This window comes from Liolophura sinensis, chromosome 7, assembly GCF_032854445.1.
Source record: "Liolophura sinensis isolate JHLJ2023 chromosome 7, CUHK_Ljap_v2, whole genome shotgun sequence".
NCBI classification, from domain to species: Eukaryota; Metazoa; Mollusca; class Polyplacophora; order Chitonida; family Chitonidae; genus Liolophura; species Liolophura sinensis.
In genome coordinates, this window is record NC_088301.1 from 53,175,324 (window position 1) to 53,193,835 (window position 18,512).

The following is an 18,512-nucleotide window of genomic DNA, read 5'->3' on the forward strand; positions in this document are numbered from 1 at the left end:
AGAAGCTAGAGGCCGTGTGATCTCCTTAGTAACAAATGGCGTGGGTGAAGAAAACGGTCCTCACAGCATTATTGCATAGGAACATGTCTATTTTTGAATCGCTGTCAGCGATCTTGTATAATTTTGTATAATTTTCATCTTTCCAGATAGTCTGATTATTTCTGCAGAACTTTCGTGATGTTATTTTGTACAACTAGGTCTTACTGGTCCCTGGCAAAGTGGCCTTTTCGTCAATGCTTTAACATTGGGCAGCCATTTTTATTTTGGACACGAAAGGGTGGTGACATCCAACTTCCGACCCGTCTTACAGAATAGTCTTTGCTCTGCTTTGCTGTCTATATTTCACTAGTTAATCTCTATTGACTTCGAGGTAAAAGCCTTAATACTTAGTTACTTTTCAATACAGGAGAAGTAACTTTTTAACTGATTCTGTAAGATGGTTCGGAAGCTAGAGACCATGTGACCTCCTTGGTAACAAATGACGTGGGTGAAGAAAATGGGCCTCCCAATGTTAGTCACAGTCCCTTCAGTATAACAGTAAATCCCTGCTGCGGAATATGCTGGAGATTTGCTGACATCCCCCCAGACTGAGCCAATCGCTCGCGGGAGCAAAACAATCTCCCACAAGATCAAATTGACAAGCTCTGCCTGATGTCAATCAAGATCAGGTTGTCTTGGGAGGATCAGCGATCCCTGGAAAATCTCTGTGCTTATTCCCTATGCTGGCCAATCTATAGGCTGTGTCTCAAGACCATAGAGCTGTCTTGCATCTGTTTACTTCAGTAACTGTAAATTTTCATCTGTGGTATCTTCTAACTAATCCTCTGTAGCTAGTGTTGATCTTGCCTTTGCCTTTGCTCTTGTCTTTGTCTTCGTTCTTGACTGTGGATTATGTACCTCTAGGCCCATCTGTGAGATGCCATGATTGATACCCTTTATTAGTGTACAGACTGAGTGGGCGGTGCTAATCGCCAAAAGTCCTACATTTTGATTGGCTGACTTGCATAGAGCAGCGCTTACTGTGCCCCACCTGTAATTTACTACAGTGGTGAAGCAAATATGGCTAACATAAAGAAAAACCTGTAATTTCTATCAAATATTGCTATATGAAATATTAATTTCAAGAACACAGATGCTATAAAACCTACTCTTTCTAACAATACCAATATAGCACATAAGCCCTTTTCGTAATTTTCAAAATCTTAGATTCCAAAGCCTCCAATCCGAAATGTTCGTTTACCATTATGGCAGACTTTACAAACCATGACGAAGTGACATGAATTATTTCAGTGGGAAATAAAGATCTAAATGGTTTCTAACTCGGGTAAAACCATAGAAATTCCAGCAGGATATACCGAATTCATAAACTATGAGTTCTAAACCAGTTCTCAGTAGGTTTTCATATATGAAATCTGTGACAGTAGGTCACTAAAATTTTACTGTTATAATCAATCCTAGACAACGCTATCAAAAATGTTATCAAAAATAACCCCATGAAGCTACTCTTATTTTCCATTTCCATAAACAATAATATGTCAGACATGCATAAAACATGTAGAAAGGCGAAGTTCAATGTCTAGTGCTAAAAGTCATAATGTCCTGTCCCAGTCAACTTAAATGTTTCCCTGAATACTCAATATTGTCAGGGTGTTAGAACTTGACGTGCAAGTAAAAATACTCGGTACAGTCTGGCAACCACAATAAAATTTTCAATGTAACACCAGTCAATCAGATTACTTTCAGGTAAAACCAGTCAGGCTGATGTAATTGACAAAATGTCAATGGATTTTCGTCAGGTCATGCTATAATTTGCAAATTTTTATCATCTTAGGAGAATTAACCTCAAAATATGAGTGCCATGCAGTATTAAATGCCGCACAGTCATCGCTGTCTTGCTTCACCACTATATGTTTGCAGACTGATTAAACAATACCCAAACTGACGTTCCAGGCATATCCAAAAATGCACAACAAACTTTTAAAATTATTTCTTGCTTGTAGGAAGAATATAAATTAACAGATTATTGTGCACTGGACTGTGTTCTGTGAATAAAAAGGAAATTATAAAATTATAACGAAGAAAGGAATTCTGTGTAATGTGATTTAAAAACTTTCATACCTCCCCAAAGTATTTAAAATCATGCTGAATAAGTCTGTTTTTGCTCAGGTGACATCGATTTCAAGATGATTTACAATCCAGATTCAGAAGATTAGTACTGTACTAAGGAGCACATATATGTATTCGAAATGCTCTACATGTATGTTATGATTTTTTAATGAAATTGATTTAAGTTTCTGCATTTTTATTAGGAACAGACCAGATTTCCTGTGGAGTATACATGTAGTACCAAATAATTCACTGAAATATGCTTTCAGGTGCATTATTTCATACAAGGTAGCAAGTTTCAGATAATATATACTGCTTTAGAATGATTCAACTTCATTATTAACAGTTTTTAAATATTTAGAATAATATTTTTTAAACTGTTGTGTTTTATGCTATGTGATCCCTTTCATTGGGATATTCTTCCCTCTTGCCCAGTACATGTAGTTGTGACGGCAACAAAGTGTTTATGCAAAATGATGACCATATCTGCATCAAAGCTATTCAAGAGGATTTATATTTAATTGCATGTAGTTCTGCAGGGTTTGAAGGTGTATGATCAGTCTGCTACAGGTATTGCATTTGGAGATGATGTCTTTTGTAAACTTCTCGTTGTAAAGGCTGGTCTCCATTCTTTCTGATTCTGACTGTATTCTTACATCCAGTTGAAGAAGAAAAGTTGTTTAGAGTTTAGTTTGTAGAAACCTATTCTGGAAATCCTCTCTTTGCATCTGTGATGTTTGTTTTCTTACAAGCTGTCTTCTTACGAGACAATATTGCTCTCCGGGGATCTGTTTTGGGAACATTCTTCTTGACAAGGTATTGATTACTTCAGAAAAGTCTTTTTTTTTTTTATATCTTGTCCCTGGAGAATTCTTTGACTCTGTGTGGGTTTCTGTTTGAAACAGATTTATCAACGTTCTCTATAGCCTGATATTCACATGCACCAGTTTCAAGCCAGTCGTAATAATCTACACGCATTATAATCCAGCCAGTTGTTCTTTCATTACAAAGCACTTGTGTTTTACCAGAGTCAGTTTCCTGAAGAATTTTTGAGCTCAGAAGCACACTTCTTGAAAATTTTCACTTCATTGTCTAGTTCATTGGGAGGTTTTGAGCGTTAAGTGATAATATTACAAGGTAGATTCAAGTACAAATACATCAGTCATCAGTTACTTGTCGAAAACTGTTTAGGACATATCCTTGTTAGAAAAGTGTAGTGGATTCCTTATAGTTAGCACCTGTGAAGACAGGCTGCCTGTCCTTTGTTTCTACAGCTTTTCAAATTCTCTGACATACATGTCCATGGTTTTTCCACCATTTTGCTTGTATCAGTCAAATTTTGCATATGTTTCATAAGCCTGTGATAGTTCATCATTCGCAAAAATATGGTCCATGAATTCAGGAAATGACAGAGGAATGGCTAATCCCTATCTCTGCTATTCCCTGGATGTCTTTTTTTGATGCTGGTGGAGTTCTGTAGCTGTATGCCACTTTGACTCACTCCATATTTTTCACTGGACCCTCTATATTGAAAACTATTCCATAGTTCCTGTGCAAATATTGTACCTATAGTGCATGATCAAAGCATTTTGTCCAACAATTTACCAGTCTGCACAGGCTGTTTGGAGGCTCTGTATATTTATATAAATGGAATAGTGCACTTAACGCAGATTGGAGCAACCATTCAGATTGTGGGTGGCTTTGATGAGTAATGCTCCAATAAACTCACTTTAATTTGCCTAACTCTGTAATAGACAAAGAACTGAAGGAAAGTCACACATTTGATCTTATGATTAGATTTAGGCTTCAGTGAATGGAAATCAGACAGTTTTTAAGTACATGATACATGTGTTACGATGTGGTGATGTTGGCGAGTGTATAGTAGAATTATACTGTAGGTTTTTATTTGCTGTTGAAATTCAGGATTTTATATAACTTGGGTTGGTGAGTGAGTCTTGTGAGAAATTCCTACCTTGAACTATGGTCAGTGAATATGATATGTTTTGTGTGAGTGAATGTGCCTGATGTATCCCTTTGTGAATAACGTCCCTTTGGGGATATTGTGCAGGTGTCTTGCAGTGTTTTGTCTCGGATCTTACAATTTTCTGACAAAAGTGGGACTAAGTTTCATTTGTATATATCTTCCCAGTTGCTCAGACTGAGCTGATAGTTGTTGATCATTTTCACAAGTATACAGCTGTAAGTGAAACATTTACAGACGGTGAGATGGTTACAAATTTGGCAAAATGTATCCAATATCACACCAGGTATGTTCACCTCATAATATTTTTGTGGATAAATTTGCAGGTCTTGGAAAATGAATTCAGAAACAAACAAGCATAAAAACAATACCATATGTGTAAGACAAAAACATCTGCCCTTACAGGTTATGTAAAAAAATATTCTAGTTTTTGTTTCTCCGAAGACCTTCCAATGTTAAGTGAACCATCATAAGGGAAAGACAGATGTGATGAACAAACTTACTTTGATAGATCATGTAGAAAGTTAAAGTATGCTTAAATCCTTTAATCACAAACAGAGAAAATGTGTAAACCAGTATCCCTACAATCATGTGACATTGTCAGTCTGAGCTACATGTACTACTCACACAACATTCCTATAAACCACCAAATGCCGAAATATTGAAGCCACTTCTTATTGCAGCTCAGTTTTATACAATGTATTAATCTTCAGATGCCCAGATTTTAGAACAGCTGTCACTATCTCTCTGCTTAGTGAAGCTATCGGTCAAGAACGGTCAGTGTCAATAATTTTTGTAGCACTCACTTTATATTAAAAAAAGTTCTTTCCTAATTTACCCTAATTTCTCAACCTGTTTGCATATAAAAAAACAAGTTTTCAGTGCAACATTTTGATTTTAGAGGCAAAATTCATTGGGTTGACCAATTTCAGGGTGTCACAAAAAATATAATGTTAGCAGTCTTAACAGAATAATGAACTCAGAATATGCTTGAACAAACTTTTTTAAATCATGTGAATAGGTTGAAAAATTACATTAAGCCTTTGAAATAGGCTTAATGGGGCCTAGGATTTAACTGTGTTTGTGATAGTATGGTACAGCAATGCTTCAAGGCAGAAGGAAGAAATAGATTTGTGCTTCTCAGGTTACAGTTGATGCCATGAGCATAGCATGGTATGAGGTTACAAAAATAGTTTTTTCAGTGAGTATTATCTTCCTTGGACCAAAGCAGTCTTGACATTTAAGGCCAGTTCGCAACCTAACATTTTGTACTGAAGCAGTAATTCTTCTATTGTCCTAATACATTGGTTTGCTTTTTAAAAAATCTGTGTATATATAAGAAGGATGCAAAGTTTTGTTTAAATTGTAAGATATATTTAAACACTCTTCTGGCTATTTTTTAAAAGTCAGAATTTTTTATGTCATTGATAAGAAAATAATAGATTAAAAAACAGATACAGTTTGTCAGATACTTCTGAAATCAGCTCTGTTTTTGACATACTCTTGACATTCCCAAAACAAAATGCATATCACTATGTACATCAAGTGTCAAATTTTTTGTTAAAGATTTTGTAATCCTTCAGATCTTTTTTCCAGAAATGTATTATTCAAACATATTCATACCATATTATTATATTCAGGTATTGTATAGCACATGGTAACGACTTTTCAGATCGTACATGTCAAATGTGTTGTGGAAGTGACACTTGTAACTGCATGCCTCTGATAATTGCATATTGCACATGTACATGTATGGTTGTATTGTGTTTCTATCTATACAATTTTACAGCCTCATCCCAAGGTTGGGTTGACAGCAATTGTTTAACCTGCCAGCTGTTTTCTCTGAGAACACCCTAAAAATCACTTATTTGGCAAAATGTTTGATTTTGTTCATAAAATTGTTATGTTTACAAATGCTGCAGTAGGAAATGCTGCACTTAAGTTAACATGCAAATTAGTATAAGAATAAGTCCAATATTCATTCCTGCTAATCGAGACTAGTTTGGATGCAAAGAGCAGATTGACTTTATCTCTTACCCGAAAAAAGCAACTTCATGTGCTATTTTTGGGCCTCATGTGTCGAACTAAGAAAGAAATGGCAAATGGCAACAATTAATTTAAATACTGAAACATCTGAAATATGAAGCAAAGATCATGGGTGAAACATGATCATCACGATATTTGTTATCTGTGTGCAAGAAGATGAACATGTCAGTAGTACACAGTGTTAAACTTTTTTCTCACCAAAATGCTTCCTGATAAAACAAAGCAACAAAATTCAGTGAACCCATTTTCTACAAGTTTTGAAAATGAACATCTATATGTTGAAGTAGATCCCTAGCGCATGGCCAGTCAAACTGAAGACACATTGATGGTCCTGAATTTATTCAAATCATTTAAAAATGAAATAAACTGAAGAAAAAATGGTAGCACTTGGCGATCAAACATCAGCAAGTCTACTACACTAGGACAGAGTGACCTTTGAACTTGTGATGTCACAGCAGTCAGCTGCTGAATGCACAGGACTTATTTGCTTTGTTTACAACACAGACCACGGGAAACAACTAATTTTGTGAATCTGAGATGCCAGTTTGTTGCTTGTGACTGTAGAGCACAAAACAGGTAAAATATTGTAAGGTTACATGCATAATGGAAAAAAAAAGACACATAGAAAAAGTATGGACCAAATTTCTTTTAGAACAAGCTTCAGTTATAAAGGACTCGTAGGCCTATGGGACAACTCAGTATACTACAAGCAAAAGCCAAAGGACAAGGTATATCCCACAGAAAAAGAAGAGAAGGTCCAGATTTTCACTCCTGGATTGCAGAAGTTATTAGCTGCATGTTCAAAGCAACGGGCTGTAACACTAAATCAGTTGCTTGGCTAACTCAGCCATGAGGATGACATACGTGCATTCACCCGCCAGCTCAGTTCACACCTTGTCTTATTCTTACCACTATGGGTGTGTGTATCCCGCCACTGCATGTCATACCTTTGAAGCCTGTGAAAATGTGGACCCTGACAAAAGTTAAATTAATTAAAAAATCGCTGTTTCTATTAATTTGAATTCAAACTTTATTTAATTTTATCGGTGGTATTTTTACAAAACATAAAACAGTAGGTTGATTGCTATTTTCACCTTTCATGAGCAACTCTCGTCATCCCCACTCACAATCTGACTAGCCCTTGTCATTGTTACTCACAATGTGACTAACCTTCTTGATAGCCACTCATGATCTGACTAGCCCTCGTCATTGCCACTCACAATCTGATTAGCCCTTGTCATTGCCACTCACAATATGACTAGCCCTTGTCACTGTTACTCACAATCTGACTAGCCCTCATCATTGCCACTCACAGTCTGACTAGCCCTCGTCATTGCCACTCACAATCTGACTAGCCCTCATCATTGCCACTCACAATCTGACTAGCCCTCGTGATTGTTACTCACAATCTGACTAGCCCTTGTCATTGTTACTCACAATGTGACTAACCTTCTTGATAGCCACTCATGATCTGACTAGCCCTCGTCATTGCCACTCACAATCTGACTAGCCCTTGTCATTGCCACTCACAATCTGACTAGCCCTCTTCATAGCCACTCACAATCTGACTAGCCCTCATCATTGCCACTCACAATCTGACTAGCCCTCGTGATTGTTACTCACAATATGACTAGCCCTTGTCATTGTTACTCACAATCTGACTAGCCCTTGTCACTGTTACTCACAATCTGACTAGCCCTCGCCATTGCCAATCACAATCTGACTAGCCCTCATCATTGCCACTCACAGTCTGACTAGCCCTCGTCATTGCCACTCACAATCTGACTAGCCCTCGTCATTGCCACTCACAATCTGACTAGCCCTCGTCATTGTTACTCACCATCTGACTAGCCCTCGTCATTGTTACTCACAATCTGACTAGCCCTCATCATTGCCACTCACAATCTGACTAGCCCTCGCCATTGCCAATCACAATCTGACTAGCCCTCATCATTGCCACTCACAGTCTGACTAGCCCTCGTCATTGCCACTCACAATCTGACTAGCCCTCGTCATTGCCACTCACAATCTGACTAGCCCTCGTCATTGTTACTCACCATCTGACTAGCCCTCGTCATTGTTACTCACCATCTGACTAGCCCTCGTCATTGTTACTCACCATCTGACTAGCCCTCGTCATTGCCACTCACAATCTGACTAGCCCTCATCATTGCCACTCACAATCTGACTAGCCCTCGTCATTGTTACTCACAATCTGACTAGCCCTTGTCATTGTTACTCACAATCTGACTAACCCTCTTCATTTCCACTCACAATCTGACTAGTCCAACTTGTCCATCCTTGACCTGACTATTTAGTTTATATGGACTGTGAAACTGTGCCCAGTTGTAAACTGGTACTACCAACATTCCATAGGCGTCCATTCTGTGCCAGACAAACCAGACTGAATTGTGTTTTTGCCATCTGCTGTAACTGGGACGTGTACTAAAATCAGTCATCACATCTCCAGTTGCTCAAATACAAATACAATGTTATCTTCCAAAACATTCGCTGAAAAAGTTGTGCTTCTATGATTTTCATTGTTTTCATTAAAAGGTGCACACATAGGGATAATTGCAGATGGTGTCCATACAATGGCTTTTGATAAGAGTCTGGCTAGCTTTTCCCCATGCTAATTCTTCACAGGGCTTCTGAGTACATAATCAGATGTTTTTGGCATGACATCACCTTGTCCAGGGCTCTGCTGCAAACAAGATAGCAAATGATCCAACTAAATTATTATTTTCTTTTTTTGATATGGAACTGCTTAACACCCTGTTTGCAGTTTACAGACAATTTTAAACATAACATAAATATTGTGCGTAGGGAATATTTAGCGAAAAAAAAAAGTGCTGGGATCTCCTTGACGCAAACCCTTGAAAAACACAAAATCACCATGATATGGCTGAAATATTGCTGATGTGACATTGAACCCTCATCATTCTGTTGCACATGTGCATATGGTTTATGTGTCAAGCCAGTGGATTGCAAACGCAGACACGTGTGCATTGGTGTAAGTTAAGAGCCTTCTGGTCAGATATCTCAGGAGTTTTTGTTAAATTTGGACAGTGGTGTACACGTGTGTTTATATTTAAGTGTTAATTTTTCATCTCAAAGTGGAATATTTTCAGAAGTTTTGATTTTGTGATGCTAAATGATCCAGCATGTATCTTGTATGTAGAAGTACCAGTCGATGGCTTTAAACTATTTCACTGTCTTGTGATTTGTGGTTTATGTGTGCTGTTCTGAAGTCAGGATGAGTTTTTGTCATGCCTGCTTTGAGTTTATTCTTCTTTGCTTATGCGTGGTGGCCTGTATTTTGTTATCGAAAGTTTGCATGCCATGAACATCAACTACATATGTCAACTTTTTCTTCAACTTGGAACTTTTTTTATTTCCACAAATAGTATACATCCGAAAAGAATACAGCTCTTTTCTTTGAGTTCTTCTGTTTTCTTTGTAATAATACATTGGTCAAAATTCTACCCTGATTTGATGATTTGGGAGAAGGATGGGCTAAGGTGCCTCAGTATTACTTAATTACTATCTTTTATTTAAGAACCATAGTTTTAACTTACTTATGTAATGTGTATATATATATATATATATATATATATATATATGTATATATATATATATATATATATATTTGTGTTATGTTGCCTTTTTTCCATCCCAGTACAGCAAATGGTTGAATGATGTCGTGCTGACTTAATAGTGCTTGTTTATTTTTGTAGGGTCAAGGACGGATTGAGAAGACAGAGATTATTGAGATGGCAATAAAACATATTAAGCAACTTCAGGCAAAGCTGGATACATGTGGTAAGACAAATACATCAGCTCTTAACTGTTTAAACACTTTAAAATTTTTTTTGAATAATACTGTGTCATCATTGGCCATATATACTATTTGCATCATTTGATCACATCTGCAACCAGAGCTTATCACTGATTGTTCTTCGGTTTGTGATTGTTATCCCTGGCTTGTGTATGGGTAATTTGTCCTGCCCTGTAGGTTTCAGTACATCACTTCATATTTGTCCGGGGCTGTCTTGCAAAATATGCAGCATTCTTTGAAAGAAAAAAATGTTGCACTGGAAGGTGTCACAGGACAAATTACATGAAAATTTGAATCTGGTGATTTAATCACAGGACAAAAGAAATGTTAATGTAAATTCTTCAACCTTTTCATATGTTTGCAAGGTGTTTATTCAAGCAAATTTTGGGCAGAGTCATAAAATAATACTATTTGTGAAACCCTGAAATTGGTTACATTGAAAAATTATGGGCATTTGTATCATGTTATACACATTAACAATTTTCAAAAGTTTTATTCTTTAAGTACAGAGACCATGTGATAATGAGTTATTGTTGTTTGAACATGAATGGTGACTTGTAAATAGTGAGTGGTTGTTAGGATTGTACAGTGTACTCTGTTCCCTCACTTCTGTGTAGCATGTTCAGTCCCTGGTTTGCACATCATTAAACCTGGGTCGGGTCATACCACAGATTGCAAAGAGTGTACTTGTTATTGCCTTGCTTAATGCTCAGCAGTAAGAGGTTAGAGCAAGGAAATATGACTGGTTGGGCCTGGTGTCAGTATGCCTGGTGTCTTCTACATGATACTATGTTAGTGGAGGCAGTACTTTGGTGGCGTGAACTCTCCCTACTACTAGAAGACACAATAGGTATATACACGCACCTAATGACTCCTCATTGTCATTTGTCGTAAAACCCAAATCATACATACATACATACCAATAAAATCTGATAATTCCGGTCAAATTGTTGACCCAAGCCTATATAATCTTCCCACATCATGCCTGACATATAAAACTGTGCCTTTCTGTGACAGAAATTAAACAGCAACAAGCAGATCCAGCGTCAGCCTACCTTCTGCAGAAACCTTGCTGTTCTGAAAAGTTCTACATGGGGTTCAAGGAGTGTGAGGCTGAGTTGATGAGATTTCTGGTGGAGAAAGAAGGATGGGATGCGAAGGACCAGATCTGCAGCCGTCTGATGAAGCAGCTTGATGAGGCTAGCAAAAAATACACAGGCAAGTACAAAATTCTCTTCTCGATCAACACTTTTGTGCATGACTCCAATTCTCCAGATAGCATCCTTGCAGTCAGATATCGGAATAAGTTTATAAAACTTCTTCAGTTTACCTAATGTCACCAGATGAATTTTCTACATTATTCTCATATTGAGTCCTGCACCCACAATAATTTTAAACTGTTTTGAAGGTTGGGAAACTAGGAGCTAGTTGACATGTTTCATGGTTTTGACTTAAATATGCCTCCTCTGCATTACCTCCTTCGTTACGCGACAGCTATGATATAATGCAAGACTAGTGTTTTAGACGTGAATCTTTGAGAAGTCCCCTGTTAAAGTAGGCCATAGGCAGTACATGTATAAGTATGTCATTATAGGGACAACTATTTTCTATTCAACAGAACATAAAGACATGACACACCCAGAGAAATGTAGAAGTCCATGTTTTTCACCTTAGGAATAATGTACATATTTGGTAGAGTTTGCAGAAGCAGGCTGTTGTAGGCCTTCATATATTTCTTGAATTATACAGGCCATGCTTATTGTGGTCTGTCCAAGTCAGTAATTGAAATTTGTTTTTGGAACCTGGTCTTCAGTTAGCTTATGCCATTATTACCTAACAACAACTTACTCACACAACTTCAGTGGCCTCAAGGGAGGTAATTCAGTGCTGCGCCGGTTTAAGATATGCCATGATTGTTAAAGTCTTTGACAGTAATTTAGTGTTAATAGGAAGACAATCAGAATGAAAATGTTTCCTTTTTATCCTTTAAAAACTTGAAAATGAGGTTGTTTATGACAGATTGTGAATGACTGCTGATCTTCCTAATATTGGAATTTTTGTTTTGAATTGGTACATACTCTAATTGACCTAAAATTTTGCCCACACAAATGCATTTTTAGAGCTAAATAAATATTTTTGGTGCTGAAACTTATTCCAGTAGAATATCATCCCATGTTCCAAGCAAACCTCACACACCTATCTAAAATCAATAGAACTCTCAGAATCAGGAAAATTGGGCAGGTTAGTCATGGACAAAATTTATGGTCATTTAGGGTATTTGATTTATGTAGACACGAATTTTTTACCTGCTGAAGATAAATTTACATGTAATCTGGTATTGGTCTAATCCTGATATTGATTTTTCATATTTAAAAGTGGGCATCCTGTCACATAATGATACATGCAGGGTGAATCTTGCTTTTTTAGATAAAGACATTAAACTAATATAACTATAAACAAGGATCATAGGACCAGTATCATGATAGCTGACATAACTGACAACTGAGAGAAGTGTTCTCAGATTATTTAATGTTTTTGGAGTATATTTTTAAGTGTGTAATAGATAATAAAACATAATAGATCTGGATTTATTTATTTTAGGGAGTTTTGGTGCTCCAGAAGGATTTAACAGTGATGGAAAGAAAGACACTGACAGTCAACAGTTAATATACAGTGGAACTGATTGTATGTCCATGGAACCCTACACATCCCCAGCTCCTAGTTCTGTCTATGATGGAGACATGCAGGACATGATGCAGTACAGAGGTGGGACCTTCAGTGGATACAGCATGAACAACGACAAACATCTGCGCACTCTTCTGGAAAAAAACACTACGCCCAGTAGTACAGAGAATGAATCAGGCATTGCATCTTTGACGAACAGAGAACCTGATACTCCCGGGAAATCCATGAATCTGGATGAGAACATGGACTCTGACAAGAAGTCCAGTTCATCCCCACATGATTCCCTTGACCAGAGGGAGGATTGCCACACAGCCTGCTTGTCCTCCAGGCGTGTAGATGATGGCAGCTCTTATAAATTCAAACAGAACATAACTCTGCGCTTTTCAGAGGAAAAACGAAAAGCCAGTGACACTTCATCATCTAGTTCCAGAGAGGGTGGCAGTAAAGCAAAAGTGCGAAGAAAAGTCCCAAAGACCATTAAGTCTCTAAGTCCCCAGTCTGACTCTTCCATCTATCCTACATCTGAATATAGCTGTAATGGGAATGCTACAAGCTCGACAGGTGATAACCCCTCCCAGGGAAATATGCCAGAGGAACACAAAAACATCAAGGAGGAATTTCGGTTAAACGGGGTTTCGTTGCCTGGCTTTATTCTCCATCCAATGGGCTTGTATTACTTGCCTATCTCGCTCACTGAGTCACAAGTTTCCATGCTTGGGTTGGTGCCATTTATAGAAGCATCTGTTCAGCAGCATGCAGCTCTCCTCCATCCAATTAACATTCCCGTGAACTTTGGCAGCAATTCACTTACAATGAGGAGCATTAACATTCATACCAGTTTTGCTCAAAATCGTAATTCATATTGTGAGGGAGACCAGAGAGATTGTTCAAAAGTGTAGTTCAAGCACTGACTATATTGTGTGCAATTTATGAGCGTACAAAAAGGCAACCGTCATCAAGCAGATGTTCCAAGACTTAAAGAAACTAACAGTTTGTGAGCTCAAAATTTTGTTGTTTAAAGCTGGGATACCTGCAGATGTGTTGTGTACATGAACAGATGTGGAAATTCTACTACAAGGCAACTTTATACATGCTCTTTGAATTCATTTGATGATGAAAATGAAAGCATATCAAATTGCCTGCTAGGCAAAAGGTCTTGTGCGACCATATCATTTGTGTTGTTAGATTTATGAACTTGATTAAGGTGAAGTTTACTAAAGCTCATAATGTGACATGAAAAGATATTGTAAAATATCACACACCAGTACATGTATTTTACCTGAAAATGGGTTTTACATTTATTGGTGCGTTTGTTAAGAAAATAATCATTTTTGTCAATTTACAGTGAGTTCTATCACTGTGGGTTATAATTTCTGTGGAAGCTTCTCAAGGAGAGTTTTCATGCCTGCATTAGCATAGAATGTTACCATACTCTTGGACCACTTTCACTGGCTTTTGATGAAGTCCCCCAAGCCAAGAGAAGTGAGTGTTACCACAGCTACTACTACAGGCACACATACATTGAGTTGATACGTTTATTGGACAACTCACATTCATTTCCACCTTCATTGCCACATCTGTCAGAGACGTCCCTAAACCTTGGATGTATTACCCATTTCTATTATCAGAAGTACATGGAACGAGGTATGCAGTGATACGAAGTAGATTGATTGGTGCTGATCTCGCGTCTATTTTTGGAGGTTTATGTGTAAGTGTATGTGTCGTGATTTATTCTAGAAGGAAATTTACAGGGAATTGACTGAACGCAAGAAAAAATGCATAGTTTTATCTTTGTGATGTTGCACAATCAAGATAGTACAGTTCAATATCACAGAACATTGGAAAAATTGAAAATTTTTACTAGTCAGATGCGAATTCTCTATAACCCCAAAATGCAACTGTTTCTGCTTACATCGCAATGTTATTTAACCATATGTATATATGGTACAAGTGAAGCAAATCATGCTTCCAGATGCTCAAACATGGCACATGTTATGGCCACATAAGAATCCCATATGAAAGGCTCATTGATAGAGTTAGCTAGCATATCACAAAAAAATGACTGTGGTCGCACATTCACCCTTCTACCTATATTATTTGCTATCTTACCTTTAATCCATAATTATTTTCCTCTCTATCATCATTTTAGGATCGCTATTGCTTTAGTGGCCAGTCAGATTGGGGGGGGAGTACAAACACCTGAAGTAATGATTTGGTTTTCAGCAGAGGTGTACTGTACCATAGAATGCAGTGGCATGCTTCTCTGTCTTTTCCAAGCTTAATGGGCTCTTCAGCAATGTACTTTGCTTACCTGTATACCTCTAAGCAAAGTTTTCAACTCTGAGTGTACCTGTACATTGTGAATTTTCAAACCACGGAGGCTACCTATTCATTGCATGTTTGTGCAAGGCTCTTTCTAACATTTGTTTCTTCTTTTACAAACACTCACTCTGCCTTATCAGTTAAACAAGTACGTGACAACTGACAGATAACACGGACACATACATTGACATACTTGATGTTGTTGAATTGTTTCTGCCTTTGCGGTAGTGTCAGTCAGACCAGCCTTTGTTCTGTGTAGTTCCCACTCATGCATTGTGATAGCATTTGGTTCACTCTCACAGTATTCTTTGCAGTTAACATTATAGTTACTAATTTCTTACCTGCTTCATGTATGTTTGTGGTTGTATCCCTCATTGTTGGCCATATTGTTTTACACATATCATCAAAGTGACAGGAAAGTAATACAGTTATGGTAGGCTTTGGATTTGAATACCTTGATATGATTTATGCAATTGGGTCGTTCATAAGTGCTTTGCTTTGTATATACACTGTTCTGCAAAATTTTTGCTGTAACCAATGTTAAATTGCCTCTTTTTGACATTAGGAGGATTTACAGAGATTGTACATGTGTTTGGGTAAATTAATCCTGCAAGAAGAGATGAATGTGAACAGGATAGTGCACATTTACCTACATGATGTAATGTCAGAGTACAGGAAAGTTTTAGGATAGTATAACGGACAGTTACGCTCTAAAAAGGCTGTGGTAAGCTGTGGTTTCTATTTACAGAACATTATGATGTTTCTCGAGCTTAAGTTTATTAAAGGCAAAAGCTATTTTTCTTGTTTTGTTGTTATCCACATTGTTATTGTTATATGTGTAAAGTTAGTCATATTTTTTCTTTTTATTTAAATGATGGCCCATACTTTATTAACAGTTACATGTAAGACACATCACATGATGCTGTCTGTTAGGGCTGCATTCCAGAATCTTTTGAAGTTGTTAAATGATCAGCCTGATAAGTGAGGTAAAAAAAAAGAAAAAAAAAAGAGTAAAAAATATATATAACAAAGTGGAGAAAAAAAACACAATTGTGATAAGATGTTGTGCAGTACATGGATATGTTGCACATTGCAGTGTATGTATAATATTATATCCTGTCAAAACAATCATGTGTTCAGTGTGCACATGTAAGTGTAGTTTGTGTATATATGTAACAGAAAAAGTATATCCTCCCAGATAGGGTGTATGCATGTTGTTTTGTCTTAAGTTCAGTGCATTATGCATTGAACAAGGTTTATTGACTTTTAAGAGGCTGATGGCAATGTAAAATCCCGGAGGGGGCCTCCGTGGCTCAGTCGATTAGTGCGCTAGCGCAGCGTAATGACCCAGGAGCCTCTCACCAATGCGGTCGCTATGAGTTCAAGTCCAGCTCATGCTCTCCGGCCGTAAGTGGGAAGGTCTGCCAGCAACCTGCGGATGGTCGTGGGTTTCCCCCGGGCTGTGCCCGGTTTCCACCCACCATAATGCTGGCCGCCGTTGTATAAGTGAAATATTCTTGAGTACGGCGTAAAACACCAATCAAAAAAAAAAAAAAAAAAAATCCCGGTGAAATATGTTTGTTCTCAGTGTAATATTTATTATTATCTTGTGTACTTTTTGTTGTCAATTAAACAAAGTGATTGTAGACTGCACGTCTTAAGTAGAAAGTGAGAACCAGGCCCACAGATTTAAGATCAGAGATAAATTTTTGGAATTATGTAAATTTTAAAAATAGATTTTCAAATGCAGGAGTTTGACAGACAAATGGTGCAGGGGAAAAAATTGTCAGTAGTATTGACTTTTTGCATTTTCTACCAGTCCTAGCTTTCCATTCTTCTTTTTAAGTTTGAGTTCTTGCTTGTCCATCCCTTGCCTTCACCTGTTTAAGCCAGTAATTGGTTAATGTGTATTGGCATTTTGTTATATTGCTTTTCTCTCAGCTTAGAATACCTCAACAGATTACAAAATGTTCTGAGTTTTAGCAAATATTTATATGTAGATAGTTTCCGTTTATAGATACCAATCTTTGATTATTGATAGATTTAAAGATTCCTGAAAATGTGCCTTAGAATATCAGATATTTTTGCCATTGTTCTGAAGGTCTCGTAGGCCTTTGACTGAGTGTGTGTCTTTTCTGTTACTCCTTTATTCGAATTCTTTGGTATAAGGGTAACACAAAGGAAGTGGTGTCTTCAGTTGTGCAGTGATTTTTCTGTCTCCAAATTGTCATGAACTCTAATGTTAAAATAAAAATATATATATTTTTCTACTCAGTTTGCTACCATGCAGTTAAGTATGTTTAAAATCTTGAACCCTGTGGGCCTGGGAGCAGAAAGGTATATGTAAACACTTTGTGCTGTTCCTTGTCAAGTGGCAATGCTGTTGCTGTTACATTTTTGGGAATGCTGTCACAACCTGACAGTGTATTTCTATATATTTATACGTACCTTGAATAGAATATTGTCCAAGTGGACAGATTCTTCCCTGTGTATGAATATACGTAGAAATGTGGTTAGGTGGTCTGATTTATTTTACCAACTTGCTGAATTCAACAAAATCAACACAGGTGGCATGCCATTGATCATGTTAGAAAGGTACATATTTTATGAAACAGTGCTTGTCCTATTGGCAGTGTGCTTGGCCATACAACAAATGGTACTGTGAGAATGTGTCTTGATGTCTATGATAGGTTCTTCTTGATATAACAGTGGGCTTACTTTGCTCATCCACTATACCTCTTGGCTGAGTAACACTAAAAATCTTCTACATATACCTAATTAAATGTATCTTTGTTCCTTGATCTATCTTCTCGGATGATTTTAGAATTGAAGTTCTGTAGATAATTGTTATTTTTCAGATATTCTAATTGCTTCATAAGAGTCAAGCTTTCGAGGTCAATTAAATCAAAATGCTGTTTTTAGCAGTATCTATCAAAATTGCCAACCCTGCCGAAGCAATCTTAGCAAAATCTTCTGATATATTTTTGAGGATGTATGTATTGAACATCAGTCTGCAATGTTAGGATGAAATGTTGACAATTGTTACAGAAGTTGTATAGTTGTTCAGAAGAAATCAGGCCACGGTTTTGCTGGGAGCAAATTGTAGTGTTGAATTCAGTGACCGGTGAATGAATACAAACTTAAATCTGAAATCATGATGCTAAATGTTTGTGTGCTTTGTATCTCATGTTGTGCATTTGGGGGAGAAGGGGGGGAACATTTGTTATCAAATTGAAGTGTTATGTTGTTATCAGCTCATTATTCTGCCCCATTGTTGCTGAATATTTGAGTCTTTCCACAAATTGTGCTCATGTGTTTTCTTTCACTGCAAGATACTGTTACCATGGTGAATAAAATGTTTGTTTTGATTTGTAAAACTGACATAAAATTGTTTTGTTGTCACTGACCTGTGAAATACCATTTAAACCAGTGGATTATATCCAACCTTGTTTCTGGTGACTGCGTACATCTGGAAAAGTAAATCCGGTTGCTGAAGAGCTCAAACAAATCTGTCAGTTGATCTAATCTTCTTAC

The 18,512-nt window shown here is 37.2% G+C and overlaps 1 protein-coding gene across 6 annotated transcripts in view; it reads left to right on the plus strand.

The window, feature by feature from the left end:
• Window positions 1–18,352, plus strand: part of LOC135469621 (uncharacterized) — a 54,609-nt gene extending 36,257 nt beyond the window's left edge. For all 6 annotated transcript variants that reach the window (XM_064748132.1, XM_064748134.1, XM_064748136.1 and 3 more), the window contains 3 exons: window positions 9,871–9,955; window positions 10,989–11,193; window positions 12,577–18,352. In XM_064748132.1, coding sequence (XP_064604202.1) covers window positions 9,871–9,955; window positions 10,989–11,193; window positions 12,577–13,555 — 1,269 coding nt within the window. In that variant the 3' untranslated portion in view covers window positions 13,556–18,352. The remainder of the gene's footprint in view (window positions 1–9,870; window positions 9,956–10,988; window positions 11,194–12,576) is intronic.
• Window positions 18,353–18,512: the final 160 nt, after the last annotated feature.